Consider the following 18,016-nt stretch of genomic DNA (forward strand, 5'->3'; position numbering starts at 1 on the left):
GGAGAGGGGGAAGAGAGAGGGAAAAGACAGAGAAACATCAGTGTGAGAAAAAAACATTGATTGGTTGTCTCTTGTATGAGCCCCGACCAGGCCCCAGGCTGAGGAGGAGCCTGCAAACAAGGTATGTGCCCTTGACCAGAATTGAGCCCCGGGCCCTTTGGTCTGCAGGCCTATGCTCTATCCCCTGAGCCAAACCAGCCAGGGCTGGTCACTTGTACTTTGTATATTACTTGCAATTTCTCTTAGATTTGTTTCTATTTTTTTTCCTGGTATTTATCCCAAACTGTTTTCAGTAGCTTTAAATAACTTCTGAGGCCTCATATGCCTAACAGTAATTTTAGTATGCTTTCACATTTGAGTGACAGTTAAACTGGATATAATTTTCTATTTAAGTTCTTTTCTTTCAAAGAAGTCTTTGAAAATACAACTCTATTGCCTTCTTATATTCTGTTAAAAATCTGATATTATCCTGATTTTTATGCCTTTGTATGTATGATCTATTCTTTCTCTCTGAAAGAGGAAGAATATCAAACCAAAGAGAAATTTCTAAAAATGTTGTTATAATTTTAGATGTAGAATTTTCTCATTTTGGTATTCTGTGGACTTTCTATTTAAAATCTTTGTTTTTAATTTATGAAAAATTGATGTTTATTTTTTAGATATTTTATCCTTTTTATTTTTACTTACCTCTTTTTGTAGTTCCTATTATCAAAATCACTTCTATTTGTATCCTCCATATATCTTAGCATATGTGTACGTATATTACGTTTATCAGTTTTATGTCCCATCTATTACATTATTTTAACTGTTAAGTATATATTTTAAAGTCCCTAGTTTAAAAAAATACTTTCTTTTAATTGATTTCAGAGAGGAAGGGTGAGGGAGATAGAGATAGAAACATTAATGATGAGAGAGAATCATTGATTGGCTGCCTGCTGCATGTCTCCTATTGGGGATCGAGTGTGCAACCCGGGCATGCGAACTCACCGGGAATTGAACCATGACCTCCTGGTTCATAGGTCAATACTCAACCACTGAGCAATACTGACCGGGCAACTGTTAACATATTTTATTTCATATATTTCTGCTCAGTTAAAAAATTTTTGTATTGTTAATATCTTTCCTATCACTTTTAAATGTTTATTAGCCTAATTTAAATTTTTTTGGTTTGCTGTTCTATTTATTTTTCTGATATACTCCTACTCTAGTATTCTCTTGTTCTTTTAAAAGTCATGTTTATTAAATGTTTTGGACCTATAAGTTCATATTTCCTTCTCCCCTACTTTGACGCAAGGTCAAATCCCAATTTCTATCTAGCTCAGTGGTATTAGGCTTGAATTCTAAGAAGTTTTTAGAAATACTGATGCCTGGAACTGTGGAGATTGTGATTCAGTTGCCCTGGAGTGTGCCCTGGGTATAGAGATTTCCAAGATTGTAAATATAATTTAGATTTGTAATTCACTAGCCTTAGGAGTTTGGAGGGGAAAGGTGGGGAAGAGAATGTCTAAAGTTATTTTCTGCCTCATTTGTTCAGGTCCTCTGCAGGGCTTCTGTGCTGCCCTGGTTTTACCCCTGAGGATACCTGGAGCATAGATCTGCCTCGCAGCAGGTGTGGGAGGAGACGGTGTGTCTTAAGGCCATGGCAGGAGAGAAGCAAGAGCGAAGCTCCAACAGTGTCCTTCCTCTTTGATCTTCTGTAGCCAGGCCTGGCTGCCTCCACTCCAGGCCAAAGCCACCCGCCCCTCCCCAAACCCTACCCCTTGCCACCAGTTTCATACTTTCCTTGTTACTTTCTCTTTTTAAATCTCTATGAAATTCTTGGAGGAAGAAGCCAACAATCAGTACTAATTTTAGCAATTAGAATGGATACATCCAAATGGTAGCTTTGTTTATGTACCTATTATAACTTTAAACATTAGTCTTCCTGATTAAGGGTCTGATAAAAAAAATACACAATAGTGATTCCTCTTTGGAGTTCCTCTCTGAGAAAATGAACTTAAAACGTTCTTAAAAGTAGTGTTTCCTGCTTTTCAGTAATACTTTTGTAAACCATTTTGCAAAGTAGCATTTTTTAACATATAAACTATGAACAAAAGAACAATTATTCATATAATAGGGTTAATATTTCTGTGTGTAATATTTACTTTAAACAGTTTCATGTATAGATTAATTTTTCATTGAGTGTACTGGTACCCTCACTTGTATTATATAAATAAATTTTTACTAGTTTAATAAAGAATTATATATGTGTTTTCTATAGATAGTGGAGTTGGAGCTGGCATTGATTCCTATTATGAATATCTGTTGAAAGCTTATGTCTTGCTTGGAGATGACAGTTTTCTGGAAAGATTTAATACAGTAAGTTGATTCAATTTTGTGTTAAATTTAGAGCCAAGGTAATTTGAGTGCCAGATTTTGATAAAAACTCAATTATTTGAGTTATATTCTGAAAAATAATTATTTCTAAATGTGCTGTAGTAGGTTGTCAGTATTCCCTGGTGATATTGGCCAGGTACAGGGTAAAAGCTTTACATTCAAAAATTAGTTTACAAAGTAGTTTTATTTTCATCTCTTATTAGAAGATTTCAAGATCTGCCAGTAAGTAATATCTAATATTTTATGCAAGGAAGAGAATTTATTGGAACAAATTACTTGTTAGTTTCTCCCCCCCCCCCCCTTTTTTTTTTTTGAAATTTTGAAAGTTTGGCATAGTCTTTGGTCACACCAAGCATGCAGGTTTTTTGAAACTTAGAGAAATTAGTAAGTATTCATTTCAAAAGCAGGTCTGTAAGTCTCAAGTCTAGATCAGAGCCACGGGCATATTTTTAGGGGAGAAGAATATTATTGAACCTGATTGGATCACCTTTGTCTAGGTGAAGGAAACTGAAATTAGTACAGCAAACACATCAGTGGTATCACTGTATTCTTTTTGAAATAATTTACCAGTTCTTTGCCCACACATCAGTTTATTCACATTATTGTGAGACAGTATGATATAGTAGTTAAAAGTATGGCAGTTTTCCTACCTGGCTTTAAATCCTGATTGTACAACTGGGTTTGTGACTTTGTGAAAATAGCTTTACATTATCTCTGTTCCTTATCCACAAAATCTCAGCACTATCACTATTTATAGAGTTTGGGGTAGGATTAAATGAGTTGATGCATATGGTGTGATTAAATAGTAGATGAGTTAGGGGGAAAAACACTGGTAGTGTCCCAAATAAGTCCTCGTTTGGATTATAACAACATTCTCTTGAGGTAAATAAGGACAGATAATTTTTTTTGCTCATTATCATTCATTGACTCTTAACAGTTCAAATTGCTGTTATAGCTGAGAAATGACTAGCAGAAGATAGAAGCCAAAGAGTTTTTAAGAGCCTAATAGACATAGACCATTAGAGCTGCAATGGTGATTAATTAGATTCATTAATTTGGGTAGTGGTGGGCACTAGAATATTATTTTAGCTGAGAAGGGCCCAAACTTTTTTAGACACAGGAGAAAACAAAACTAATTCTATTAATCTAGAAGCCTGTAATTATATTTCAAGAGGATGTAAGAGCATCCTTGGGCCACAAGAGTAATCCCTCAGGGTAGCCATGTTCAAACCTACTTCCCCAGAAGATCCCATATTGACTATAGTCTTTAATGTTCTGCATCAGAGTTAAAGAACACAGGAAAGTATATACAATATATTTTAGAAAGATTCCCATCTAAAATAATTTAAGTATTTACATAATGATGTCATACATTTATTTATGAATCCAGGTTTAATTCCGTTACAGTACTATTTAATGAAGTGCTGTGTTTAGAATAGCTCATCTCTTTTCATCTCCTTTCCTGAACACATTGTGATCTTTTAGCACTATGATGCCATCATGCGGTACATCAGCCAGCCCCCTCTGCTACTCGATGTGCATATCCATAAGCCAATGCTGAATGCTCGGACTTGGATGGATGCTTTGCTTGCCTTTTTTCCAGGTCTGCAGGTAAAAAAAAAGCCCAGTGACTGATTGCCTAATATAAAAGTAAAATGATTATAACTAAGTGCATTTTTAATCTCTAAATTTGAATAACCAGACTCACATCTCAAAATTATATTAATCTACATTTTCCAGTTTATAAAATGATTATAGATTTAAAAACGAACTCATGTTTTATTAGGCTGTTTTGTTGTTATGTTTATTTCTAGGTCTTAAAGGGAGATATTAGACCTGCTATTGAAACTCATGAAATGTTATATCAAGTGATTAAAAAACACAATTTTCTACCAGAGGTAAGCAAGTAATCTTTGGAATTCTAATTCACATATACTACACGTTGCTAATTTAAAGGAAGAAAATGTCACCTTCAAGGTTGACTATTCTTTCCTGTTATATTTTCCTGGTTAAATAGTTTATTTAATTTCTTTTTAGTCTATACAGTATTTTATATGTTTATGCTTCATGTATTCAGAGAAGTCTAGTTTATAGTAATTCTGCCATTTTATTGATTTTATGTTAAAAAAAAATACTCGAAATTAGTAGTTTTCAACCTTTGCTAATCCATGACATTCCACATTATTACATTCTAACTTTTACACATACCCACCAGGGAAACCTTTTACTTTTTATTTTCTAAAGCTTATACTATAAAAATGATATACATTGAATATACTCTTGCTGATCACACATGCTCCCTGGAAATATGGGGAATCACAACTCTTCCTCATGCAGATTGACAGTTATTCTGCATGGCTTTTATACATTGTATCAGTAATATTCTTTTTTAAAAAAATTTTTGTTATTGATTTTTTTTTTTACAGAGAGGAAGGGGAGGGATAGAGAGTTAGAAACATCAATGAGAGAGAAGCATCGATCAGCTGCCTTTTGCACACTCCTGGGGATGTGCCTGCAACCAAGGTACATGCCCTTGACTGGAATCGAACCTGGGACCCTTCAGTCACAGGGTGATGCTCTATCCACTGAGCCAGACCAGTTAGGGCAGTAATATTCTTGCTAGCTTCTTGTGGCAAGATTTTAATAACATACTTTTTGGCTTTCCTGAAATTTATTATTGAAAACTTCCAAATTAATCTATGGCCTTGTTCTGTCCCTGCTTATTCAGTGCCCTCTGTGAAATATCTAAGCATTCCTACAATTTAGAATGCTTTCTAAAGTTAGAAAGTGGAGTTTTATTAGCCTTCAGGTGATTAGGACTGAGTACTGTATTGTAGAAAATTCATATTCACTCAGAATAAGCTAAGATTTCAACTAAATACATGCTATCACAAAAGAAATTTTACTTGGTTCTCATAAGGGTTTAGTTTTCCTCTAAGTTAGTTGGCTCTGTTATTGAATACATTTCAAGTGAGACTAGTTTTATTTTAAAATAATACCTTTCTTATTCCACGGAGGATTTGAGGTTGTTATAAAAGAAAGCATATGCTAAAATAGAAATGTGAGAACTAGAGATTTAGTAACTTATAATAACTTAATAAAAGAGAAATAGTGGAAATAAGGAAAAAGAAAAAAACACAATGTGATTCCACCAGGACCCGTGTCATTACTAGTTTCATAGTTTTTTCTAAGCTTCCTAATAGCCAAAATTATAGTTTTAAAAATAATTTCATTTAATTGGTAAAAATAGTGTAGCAGAAACGAATTGTGATTTTAAGCAATGAAAAATTGCATTTTATAAATGAAAATTGTTATCAGTATTTCAATTTTTTACTTATGATCTAATTTATATATCTAAACCTACTTGTTTATTAATTTTTAATCATAATTTTTTTTTCTTGTCTATTTGAATTTTTTGTGTGCAGGCATTTACCACAGATTTTAGGGTTCATTGGGCTCAACATCCTTTAAGACCAGAATTTGCAGAAAGTACCTACTTCTTGTATAAAGTAAGCTAATTTACCTTCCTTTTTGCTGTTCAAAAAAAACCCCCCCGCCCCTCCCCGTTGTATATCTTACTATTTTATAATAGTAATTGGGTTTTCAAAGACCTTTTAAAATATTATAGTGATTGGGTATATTATGATTCTTAATCACCTAGCTCATAGAGTTATTAAAAGATGCAAGACTCAACACCTAAGTTTTTTATGCCTTTTAATGATATTAATGTAAACATTTCTTTAAAGAGAAACTTATATTCTAGAGCTGCTTTCTAAAGCATATATCTTGCTTTTTAATCAGGAAAACTTTGAGGGCATTAGAAAAAGGTTAAGATATACAATTGGATGGCTTTCCAATTATGTATTTAATAATTCTGTAAAGCAGAATCTATGGTTTATTTTCAGAGCGAGGTTCTGTGTAACGTGTGTTCCAGTGCCTGACACCTAGTAGGTGCTCAATAAATATGTGATGAATGTATGGTAATATATAAGCTACATACATGTGTATGCATCCATCTATCTATTCTCCTTCTTAATAGGCTACAGGAGACCCTTACTACCTTGAAGTAGGGAAAACACTTATTGAAAACTTAAATAAATATGCTCGAGTGCCTTGTGGATTCGCTGCCATGAAGGATGTTCGCACTGGAAGTCACGAGGACAGGTAAAACAATTCCTAAAAATACGACTACTAGTTAGAATTCAGATACACTTAATGTTTTTACAAAGAGTATTTGAAGATGCAAACCTTACTTTGTTGTGTTTATTTTTAAAACTCTGGAATAAGCTCAGTTCTAATTGTTTGAAAAGTTCATATTTTTATCATAGTGCCTGACATATAGTGGATGCTCAAAGTATTTTTAAAAAGATGAATAAATGTTGTTAAATATCAGAACCTTGATATTAGGAATATTAGGAATATTGAGGTTTTAGTTTCCTTTGTTAATAGTGTGGTTTTTTTTTAATATTATATAAACTGTTAGAAATTATCAAGGTGATAATGAATGATCTGGATTATTTTTCTTTAGACAAGAATTCAAAAAACCCCCCACAGTATCATGGTTAATGTGTGTATTCTTATTGGTTGCTGATTTGGAGGGCTGGGAAAGACCATTGGCAGTTTCTACTCATTGGATACTTAGATAGATAGATGGCACAAAGTACTCTTTGGTAATAAAAAGCACGCTTTGGTTAATGTGATATTCTCTGGCATTTCAGTTATTCCAAGCTCACTTCTCTGTTTTTTGTTTTTAAATATATATATATATATATATATATATATATATATATATATATATATATATTTAATATATTTTATTGATTTTTTACAGAGAGGAAGAGAGAGAGAGAGAGAGTTAGAAATATCGATGAGAATCGTCGATCAGCTGCCTCTTGCACACCCCCTACTGGGGATGTGCCCACAACCAAGGTACATGCCCTTGACCGGAATCGAACCTGGGACCTTTCATTTTGCAGGCTGACGCTCCATCCACTGAGCCAAACTGGTTTCGGCTGTTTTTAAATATATTTTTATTGACTTTAGAAAAGAGAGCGAAACATCAATGATGAGATGATCATTGATTGGCCACTCCTGCATCTTGGGGACTGAGCCTGTAACTCATGCATGTGCCTGGACTGGGAATGGAACCATGACCTCTTGGTTCATAGGTCGACACTGAACCAGTGACTCACACTGGCTGGGCTACACATCTCTGAAAGAATAGTAAGCTTGTTTGCTCATTTGTTAGCAAATACTCATTGCAGAAATATTTTTCAAGGTGTTTTATGCACCAATTATACTGGTTCTTGAGGATTAATGATAGAAACATTTATTTCCTGTCATGAATCGCTGAGGACAGGCAGATAAACAGGCTCTAAAACATTGGGTAAGTGCTACAGAACATATTAAAGGGACATGAAATATAACTTGGGGTGTGATAATCGCTGAAAGGTTTCTGTGTCATGAAGGATGAGCAAGAAGTAGAGAGAAGAGAGTGATAGAAGGAGTTTCGGGCAAGGATACTGGAGGTAGATGAAACATAGCACTCAGCATCTACTCAGAGTTGTCCCTTAGTCCTTTACTCAGAGTATTTAGGTAATAGTTACTGGTAATTAGGTCTGGGACCTCCTTCCCTGAGCACAGCTGATGGATGAAGAATGTATAGGTTTCTGAAAGCAGACATATAGATAACAAATAGCAAGTGATGAAAGCAGATAGTCTATGTATTTATCTGTAGCATTTATTGACTGCTTCCTACATTCCAAGCACTCTCCTAAAAACTTTGGATGTTTAACTCATTTGATGTTTACAACAACCTTTTGATGTATAATTTTTATTATAATCTTCATTTTATAGCTGAAGAAACGAAGGCACAGAAAAGTTAGGGAACTTGCCTAGGTCATACAATTAGTAAGCTTAAGTTAATTCTAATCAAGGCAGATTGCTTTTTAATCATTTACTGCCTGCCAGGCACTGGATTTAAACTTGAGGATGGAAAGATTTATTAGAATCAGTGAAGAAAGTACGTGTGTACAGAATTAATCACAACCATGTGATAGGTACTATAGTAGAAAGAGGTAGAGGAATTACAGAGAATTTCATGGCATTGTTTCTGGACCTCTTATCACTGCCTTTAGTCCTTTTTTATTGTATTCCAGTATATAAGTATCTTAAAATATCATGCCCAGAATTAACCAAAAACTCACCAGGTGCCTGGCACAACAGCACTGTTACCGTCTGAATTCAGGCACGGGATTGCTCATTTTCTAAGGGGCTGAAGGGCTTACACTCCCTATGCAATTGAGGATCACTGCTTCATTGACTCACTCATGGCAGTATGTACCTCTCTGATGCATTGGCCTAACAAAAGGTTGGAAACTACTCATCTGAATGTTTTATTATTAGATGTGCTTTAGAGGTTTTGTTTGTTTGTTTTTAGCAACTTTATTATGTTCAACTCACCATGAACTTGTGGCTAGTTGACCTCAGACACTTAACTATGATCTGGTGTCAAATGGGTGTTCTCCACCCTGCTTTTGAGCAAATGACTTTTTTTTTTTTTTTTTAATGTAAACTTGGAATTTTATACTCATCCCAACAAAAGTTTATATTTGTTGAAAGAGAGTTTGAATCTCATCTCAGTCATCTAATGTATTAGCTAATCTACCTGTTTAGATGAACATGCCTTAAAAATTTTGGGGGCAGACTGTAGGATAGGACCACCACTTCATGGCATGGCATTTGACAGCTTTCCATTAACATGCTCTCTACATTTGGTTGCCTCCTCCCTGCGTATCTTTCAGTGCAGTTATCTGGCTCACCAGTGTCCACACGTCCAGTTTTCCAAATGGAAAGTTCTATATTTTACTAATAGTAGATGATCACTGCAAAGAATTTAAGTGGCAAAAAAAGAAGAAGAAAAAAAAAAAGAAGAAAAGAAAACCTTTCCTAAAACACTTTTCCTACTTGCCCACCCTAAGATACCACTGTTGGCAATTTAATAAACAGTCTTCCAGACATTTAAAAAAATTTTTATTTATGGGTTTTTAGAGACAGGAAGGTCAGGGGGAGGGAGAGAGAGAGAAGGAGACAGAAACATGGATTTGTTGTTCCACTATTTATGCATTCATTGGTTGATTCTTGTATATGTCCTGACCAGGGATAGAACCCATAACCTTGGCTTATAGTGACAATGCTCCAACCAACTGAGCTGCCCACCAGGGCAAGACATTTTAATGCCTGTGTGTGATGCATTTGTGTACATGTTTATTTTTCATATAGGTTAGATATATAAGATATCCAACTTGCTAGCTTTATCCAACTAATACCTAGTGATTTTACTATGTCTCTATTTTTTTCCAAGTATTTCAAATGTTTCTGTTTCGTAGACAGTTCTAGAATTTGTCAAAAATCAATATCCTGCTCATGAGTCTATAGTTCTCAAGCTAGCATTTGCTTGTGATAATAATTGTCAATCCTTCAGAAAATATTAAATTATGACAGGTGTACTCAGGTTGACAGGGAACTATTTTGTCTGTTCTATAAAGATTAACATCTAAAATGTACAAAAGGTTTTGACAGGTGACAGATGAGTTATTATTCCAAAGTAAAAAGTCATTTATAGGTAGGAAAAAGAATAATTGCTCTATTTCTGAGCTCATATTTATGCCAGGTCCTATGCTAAACAATGGACATAAAATCTCTTATTTAGTCTTTATACCAGTGTTAAGTGTTAATGATTGTTATGTTCTTTACAGAAGAACAAACTGAAGCTCACAGTCCTTGTATAATATCCCCATTGTTACACAGCTATTCAGTGGATGCTCTTTTCTGTTTCCAAAGCCCATGTTCTTGATCACTGTGTCCCATGGCCTCTCCACTTCATTCATTAATAATGCTGGTAAACTAGATTTCAGTTTATTAAATTATCACTTAAATGGATGCAGAGTAAACTCTATCAAAATTGTATTATCTTATCCCCTTCAATTAATATAAATTAAGGATTACATGTTTCTCAGCAGTAAAATTTACCTGCATTACCTCCTGACTGTTGGTTCTCTATAGAAGAAATGTAAAACCCTCGCTCCTTGGAAGGCCAGTAGGAATGTTTTGTGTGCAGTATTGGCAAGATCTAGTGTACCTGTGTGGTAGGCAGGCACACTGGTCTTTTCGTTTCTTTGGAAAATGCTTGGCGAGTCAATGCCATAACCACCAAGATATAGTCTGTAGTTCCTTGGACCTCTAAGTTAGTGTAATAGATCTGTTGACCTGGACTCTGACTTTCAGGTAGTTGGTAATAGGATATTTTTATATTCTATTTGTACCCTCTTATTTTAGAATGGATTCTTTCTTCTTGGCTGAAATGTTTAAATATCTTTACCTGCTATTTGCGGATAAAGAAGATATTATTTTTGACATAGAAGATTACATATTCACAACAGAAGCTCATCTGTTACCTCTCTGGCTCTCTACTACAAATCAAAGCATCTCTAAGAAGAGCACAGTAGGTTATATTTTTTAATCAAATGTCTTACTCTCTTATTTACTTTCCTGTGTTTGTTTTGTTTTTTCCAAGTGAAAAGTAATCCATGACTAGAATTCAGTAAATGTAGTATGGGAGGAGGAAAAGTACACTTGATGTTTATATTTTGTTTTGTTTTATGACATCCTATATACTTAACATTTTATTTAAATTTTTCTTTGAACAAACTATAATGCTAAATAAAAAAATACTTTTATTCACTTAACATTCTTTTACATTGTAGAATTCAGAATATATAGAACTGGATGACAGTAATTTTGATTGGACTTGTCCAAATACTCAGATTCTCTTCCCTAATGATCCATTGTATGCTCAGAGCATTCGTGAACCCTTGAAAAATGTGGTGGATAAGAGCTGTCCTAGAGGCGTCATCAGAGTGTAAGATATCTTATTTTATATTTGTTAATATCAGACTTATTCTTAGTAAAGGAAGGAGAACATAAGGGACATATAACAGTAGACATTCACATAGACCAAGAATATTGTGGCATGTAGTTATTGCTGATTAAAATAAAATAAAAATTATTAGTGAAGTTAGATAGCAAATTTTATTCTGTGATGTCTTATGGAAATTTTCTATTTAACTTTTGTTTAATGAACTGAATAATAGTAGTCAATGGGCAGTTTCCAACTTGTGTAGCTCATTTATGGAATAGTTTCATTAAATATTTCCATACGTCTTATATATGTAGAAAGTATTTTTCCTTTTGCCTGCAGTGTGTGAGTGCAAATATGTTTTATCTTTTGATATACTTATCCTTGGTTGTTAAATTTTTGCCTTAATGAGTTCATTTTCTTATAAGTACTTAGAAAGGCCATTACTAGGAAATAAAAAATTTAAGTGAATGTTATAATTCACTGATATTATTGTTTTGCTTTTAAAATGCAGAAATCTGTTTTTTGAGAAAGAAATCAGTAGTAATAAATCTCAACCCAACCTATTCTGTATTTTCAAATGGTTATCATTTCAAATGGTTATCATAATACTACCTTATTGATAATATACATGATTTTATAAGTATAAAATATTATTTGAAAGCTACAGTAACCTAAGTTATATGGAGGAAAATGCCTATTCCTATATACATGATTTTATAACTATAAAATATTATTTGAAAGCTAGTGTAACCTAAGTTATATGGAGGAAAATGCCTATTTCTATATACATGATTTTATAACTATAAAATATTATTTGAAAGCTAGTGTAACCTAAGTTATATGGAGGAAAATGCCTATTCCTAATTACTCCATTTTCACTAGTTCTAAAACTAGCAGTTTTGCAAATATCTAACATTATTTCTATTTGCTTTATGTTTTTCTCTCGTTCTGACTTGTAGTTTTTAAAGCCTTGCTTATAATTACTTTTAGCAGAGAGGAGAGTTTCAGGAGTGGATCTAAACCCCCGCTGAGAGCCAGAGATTTCATGGCCACTAACCCTGAGCACTTAGAAATCTTAAAGAAGATGGGGGTGAGTTTGATTCACCTCAAAGATGGGAGAGTCCAGTTGGTTCAACATGCAATCCAAGTAAGACATTGCTATATTAATTAGATGCAACTCTGCTCTTTTTAGTCTCATAAGATGATGACATTGGGCTTTTTAAAAACTTCTAATGTATGGTTTAAAGTTAGAGAGTCAAAATTTAAAGATTTGAAAATATGTTGGTAAGCCATCTAATTCAACCCTTCATAATATAGATCAATAAAATCATGAATAGGCTGGGCATTTTGGTTAAGGTAATAGGACCGAATTTTAAGTTTTCTGTTTCTCCGTCCCTTGTCTTTCCACTGTTTTTATTTAGAGCATAATCTTAAATGGTAATAATTTAGTTTTAATATATTTTACATTATTTTATTTTCCAAAGAGCTACGGAATCGAAAGTATTTTATTCACTGTAGAAATCAAAATTTGCATTTATCTGTCTACTCGTAGAAAACATAACATGTCTTTTGGGGAAATTTTTATTGATTGTTGCTTTAAAAGTTTTTATAACATGAGTTCTTTAAATTATTTCAACCTAGACTCATAATCTAAATCTCAAATTTAAACTTCCTACCATCTTACCTCCCTCTCAGATTTCTATTTCATTTCTGTACTTTCCACATCCATTCTTCCTTACAGAATATTCTGCCTGCTTTCTTATGTTTCATTACCCTCACTCCTCAGTAGTGGGAGGGGCATCTCCAATCGCATTGCTAACATAATTGGCACTCAGTGGCGGCCTAATCCTCATGTGATTGAATTTTTCTCTTAATAGTTGACTGCCCCCTTTTTAAAGTATTTTTAAAATTGACTTTTAGATTTTAGAGAGAGAGCAAGAGAGAGAAACATCAATGTGAGAGCAAGACATTGATTCACTGTCTCCTGCACGACCCCTACCAGGGGACTGAACCCACAATGCGAGCACGTGTCCTGACTGGGAATTGAACTGGCAACCTCTTGGTACATAGACGAAGGCCAACCAACTGAGCCACGCTAGCCAGGGTTTGACAGCCTTATTTTTAAATATATTTTTATTGATTTCAGAGAGGAAGGGAAAGGAAAAGAGAGAGCGAGAAACATCAATGAGAGAGAATCATTGATTGGCTGCCTCCTGCGTGCCACACACTGGGGATCAAACCCGCAACACAGGCATGTGTCCTGACTGGGAATTGAACTGTGACCTCCTGGTTCATAGGTCGACTGATCTGGGCATGGCTCCGTTTTTAAAATGTATCCTTTTCTTGGCTTCTACTTCCCTATTCATGCCTCTAGAGCTCTCTTTTTTGGCAGAATCACTCAGTGTAGGCACTACCAAAGGATCTGGTTCATTCCTTCTTCTCTACTTCTTCAGCAGTCTCATCTGTTTCTACAAGCTCAGTTGTCATCTTTGTACACTTGATTTCTTATCTATACATATGTAACCTCGGTTCCTAACTTTACTCTTAAACCCAGCTTTGATATACCTGTCATACATTTCTACATCTCAGCCTCAATCTGTGCAAGTCTGAATTCTCTTCCCGCCTCCTCCTTATTCCAGCTCTCCATCTCAGTAAACCATGTTGTCATTCTCGAAGTCATCAAAACGAAGCCACCATAATTTCAGGATAGGCTTGAATTTCTATCTCTGAAATCCTCTCTGTCCTCTCTTCTCTTCACTCCCATCAAGTCCCGTTGACTTTTCCTGTAAAGGGTCAGGAATCCATCTTTTTCTATGATTGTGAGGCATTCTTCAGCTTTTCCTCTCTAAAGACTCAATTCAGATGCCACTCTATTTTCCAGATCCACACTGGCAGAATTGTCATTTCCTTGTCCACATTCCCACTTGAAAAATGTAATTATAGCTAATTTCACACGTGTCTCTCCTCTAGTTACAAACTTCTTAAAGTAAAAAGTCTGTCTCCTCGGTATCTAGTTAAGTGCTGGAATATAATAGTTGCCTGATAAATATGTTTTGAAATTAATCTGATTGTTGGTTCATAATTTCAAAGAAAGGAAATATGGATCAGGTATGGTGTTTGGATCAGGTGGTGAAACAGTGGAGAAAACAAGCTAAATGAGCATTTGATCATTGGGTGGAAGTCTAATTCTCAACTTATATCAAAAATGGTTTATAGGACAGTGAAGGAGCTATTGGTAAAAACTATAGATATAAAAACTACAGTAATTTTCAGAAGTATTTTTTTTTTTTTTAAGAAAAATCAGGCTATATATATTTGGTAGGGACCAAAACTGAAAGGAGAAAATTTAGAGTGGAAGACCAGCACAACAGTATTAAAGTTCAATATTTAAAAAGAAAAGAAAGTTAAATGTTTCCAGAAGGGATAAAATATCTGTTTCTTTCCTAGGCTGCTAGTTCAATTGATGCTGAAGATGGGTTGAGGTTTATGCAGGAGATGATTGAATTGTCAAGTCAGCAACAGAAAGAACAGCAGCTACCGCCCCGAGCTGTACAAATTGTTTCCCACCCATTTTTTGGCAGGGTAGTATTGACTGCTGGACCAGCTCAGTTTGGGCTAGACCTGTCTAAACATAAAGAGGTGTGTACGTTTATCATGTGCTTGCTGAAACTCAGTTAAAAATACTGTTTAAGTATGATAATAAATTTCTTAGTTTCTATTTAGGTTTAGTCTATTTTCTAATTTAAAAATGACCTATTTTAAATATTGATTTAAAAAACCTAAATATTCACTTTCCCAGAATAAAAGTTAAAAGTCTGTCTTGTAAATGTTGAGTCATAATGTACATCTATAATATGTTTATAAGATTTTACTTAAATTATTGGTCATTTACTGTCCAATTTTTGGTCTCTAAATTAGTACCTTTATTTTAAAATATTTTCAGATTTTGTTTCATTAATCTTCACCTGAGGATATTTTTCAACTGATTTTTAGGGAGAGTGGAAGAGAGAGGGAAAGACAAGAGAGAAACATTGATGTGAGAGAAACACATCAATTGGCTGCCTCCTCTATGAACCCCGAACAGGGCCTGGGTGAAGTCTGCAACCAAGGTACCCTTCAGTCCACAGCTGACTCTCTATCCACTGTGCCAAACCAGATTTGGCTCCTCTTAGTTTTGACATAGGAAACAAAGACCTACACAGTTGAACAGTTCACAAGTTCATCATATTAATTGGTGGCAGAGCTGGAACCAGAACCCAAGTATCCTGATAATCTAATGACAATGCTCTTTGAACTCTGTTACCCCTAATTTAGTCTAAATGTAGTGTGTATTGGAAAGCTTTTCAGTTTTATAGGTTGACTCATCTATTCAGCAACTCTTTATTGAGTCCCTACATTATCTAGGCACTATTTTAGGTGTTTACAACCTATTAAGTTTACAAAACCAGTGAAAACTTACCCCTCCCTTGTGTAGTTTACATTCTAGAGTAGCAATTTTCAACTGGTGTGCTGCAAGAATTTTTAAATCATGCAGTATCTGACTAGTCAGGAGCACTGACCTCTTTTCCCTTAGATCGTCAAATTAAAAAATGACAACACACAAAACCGATTTGGCTTGGTGGATAGAGCATCGGCCTGAGGACTGAAAGGTTCGATTCCTGTCGGACGCATGTGCCTTGGTTTCGGGCACATCCCCAGTGGGGAGTGTGCAGGAGGCAGCTGATCGGTGATTCTCTCTTATTGATGTCTCTAACTCTCTATCCCTCTCTTTTCCTCTCTATAAAAAATCAATAAAATATATTTAAAAAATGATAACAGCAACACAATAATAGCTGTTCAGTGTGAATGAATCAAAATTATACTTATTTCTTCTCAGATTGGCAAGTTGGTTTTTTTTGTTTTTTGTGAGTGTGTGTGTGTGTGTGTGGGGGGGACACACCACAGAATTTTAGTAATTTATGCCATGGGATGAAAAAGGTTGAAAATCGATATTCTAGGGGAATATTAAAACATCTTTATACTAATATCTTTAAGAAAGTTTTTTGGTTCATTTAATTTTTCTAGAAAGAAAGTTACTTGCGGATTCATGTAGACTAAGTCTATTTTTTTTTTTCTCTCTTAAAGAATTTTTCTTGTTAACCAGTGATTGTTTTTTAGTGGTTCCCCGCTGCTGATAACTTTACTTATTAACATTGTGACTTAGAGCAAATTATGTAACGTCTCAGTTTCTTTATGTATAAAATGAATTATTATCTGTATTATATCATTCAAGGCTGTTATAAAGACCAGGTTTATTAAGTTATGTAAAAATGCTTTATAAACTGCAAAGCAAAATAGAAATATTGGTTGTGGTACTATGACATGCAAAATGTTCAAAACAAAACTTACTTCAAATACATATACTGGATGTGTTATCATTAGTAAAGAGATCAGGTATACCTAAAGCTTTATTTTATATATCGAATTTTATTTAAGAACTAGATAGTGATTTGAGAAGATAAAAGAATATTGAAGTCACTTTTATTTCTGACAGACAAGAGGATTTGTTGCAAGCAGTAAACCATACAATGGTTGTTCAGAGCTTACTAACCCCGAGGCAGTGATGGGAAAAATTGCTTTGCTACAAAGAGGACAGTGCATGTTTGCAGAAAAGGCACGCAACATCCAGAATGCTGGAGCCATTGGTGGCATTGTCATTGGTAAGTCATCCTCCGCAACAGCATCATTCTGTTGACTAGAAAGAGGTAATTTTTAGGATTTTTTTCCCTTTGTTTTCCAAAATTATATAAAAATGTTTGTTGTGTTTTTATTTCACTGGATAGCATAATGAATAGGTAATCCAATGGCTCTCTTAATAACTTCTGTAGGTTTCTTTTGTTTTTTAAAAGTGTAGAGATGGGTTTCTGTATATTAATGCCAGTAAAAGTACTTGCCGACAGGTGTGAAGATGGGGAGGGGGAGAGGTAAAATCACCAAACACCATGAATAAGAAAATGTGCCCACAAGAGCCAAAGCCCTGTGAGGGCAAGACTTACATCCTGCCACCTCCCGTGAGCCATTGAAAATACCCATTCTGCCTCCAACAGTCAGGCTTTGGAATCACACCTGGGGGCGCACTTCTTGGCTCTGCCACAAAATCATGGTGTAATGTTGGCCCAGCTTTAGTTTATCTGTTTATTCAGTAGAATTTTTTTAAAAATATATTTTTATTGACTTTTTACAGAGAGGAAGAGAGAGGGATAGAGAGCTAGAAACATCGATGAGAGAGAAACATCAATCAGCTGCCTCTTGCACACCCCCTACCGGGGATGTGCCCACAGCCAAGGTACATGCCCTTGACCAGAATCGAACCTGGGACTTTTCAGTCCGCAGACCGACGCTCTACCACTGAGCCAAACCGGTTTCGGCAATATAAAATTTCTTAGCATAATAGCTGGCATATCATAGGTATAAGCATTAGTTGCTAGTAAATTTTTATCTCCTTAGGTCTTTCCCCTCTGAAATTACAAACTTTAAATAATTTCACTCATTCATTTCAACCAGTGTGCTTTGATTTTTTATTTTTTTGTAGGAAATCACATCATGACAAGCAGGCCATGACCACCAGGGAAAATATATAATTTTCTATGCTTCAAGTAGGAAGGAATTTACATTTAGAAAGAACTAAAAGACCTGAGGTCACATCCTAATTGCACAGTTCTTCTGCATAGCTTCTCTCAT

At 34.7% G+C, this 18,016-nt stretch overlaps 1 protein-coding gene across 5 annotated transcripts in view; it reads left to right on the top strand.

Moving 5' to 3' along the window:
• The window catches only part of EDEM3 (ER degradation enhancing alpha-mannosidase like protein 3), a 56,405-nt gene that overhangs the window by 24,426 nt on the left and 13,963 nt on the right, over positions 1-18,016 (top strand). For 3 of the 5 annotated variants that reach the window (XM_045583149.1, XM_036442842.2, XM_045583151.1), the window contains 10 exons: positions 2,261-2,358; positions 3,862-3,987; positions 4,191-4,274; positions 5,802-5,885; positions 6,416-6,540; positions 10,714-10,879; positions 11,142-11,296; positions 12,287-12,443; positions 14,744-14,935; positions 16,830-16,995. In XM_045583149.1, coding sequence (XP_045439105.1) covers positions 2,261-2,358; positions 3,862-3,987; positions 4,191-4,274; positions 5,802-5,885; positions 6,416-6,540; positions 10,714-10,879; positions 11,142-11,296; positions 12,287-12,443; positions 14,744-14,935; positions 16,830-16,995 — 1,353 coding nt within the window. The remainder of the gene's footprint in view (positions 1-2,260; positions 2,359-3,861; positions 3,988-4,190; positions 4,275-5,801; positions 5,886-6,415; positions 6,541-10,713; positions 10,880-11,141; positions 11,297-12,286; positions 12,444-14,743; positions 14,936-16,829; positions 16,996-18,016) is intronic. The other 2 variants (XM_036442843.2, XM_045583150.1) reach the window with 1 other exon arrangement.

The sequence above is a fragment of the Pipistrellus kuhlii genome, unplaced genomic scaffold (genome assembly GCF_014108245.1).
Source record: "Pipistrellus kuhlii isolate mPipKuh1 unplaced genomic scaffold, mPipKuh1.p scaffold_m20_p_18, whole genome shotgun sequence".
Classification (NCBI taxonomy): Eukaryota; Metazoa; Chordata; class Mammalia; order Chiroptera; family Vespertilionidae; genus Pipistrellus; species Pipistrellus kuhlii.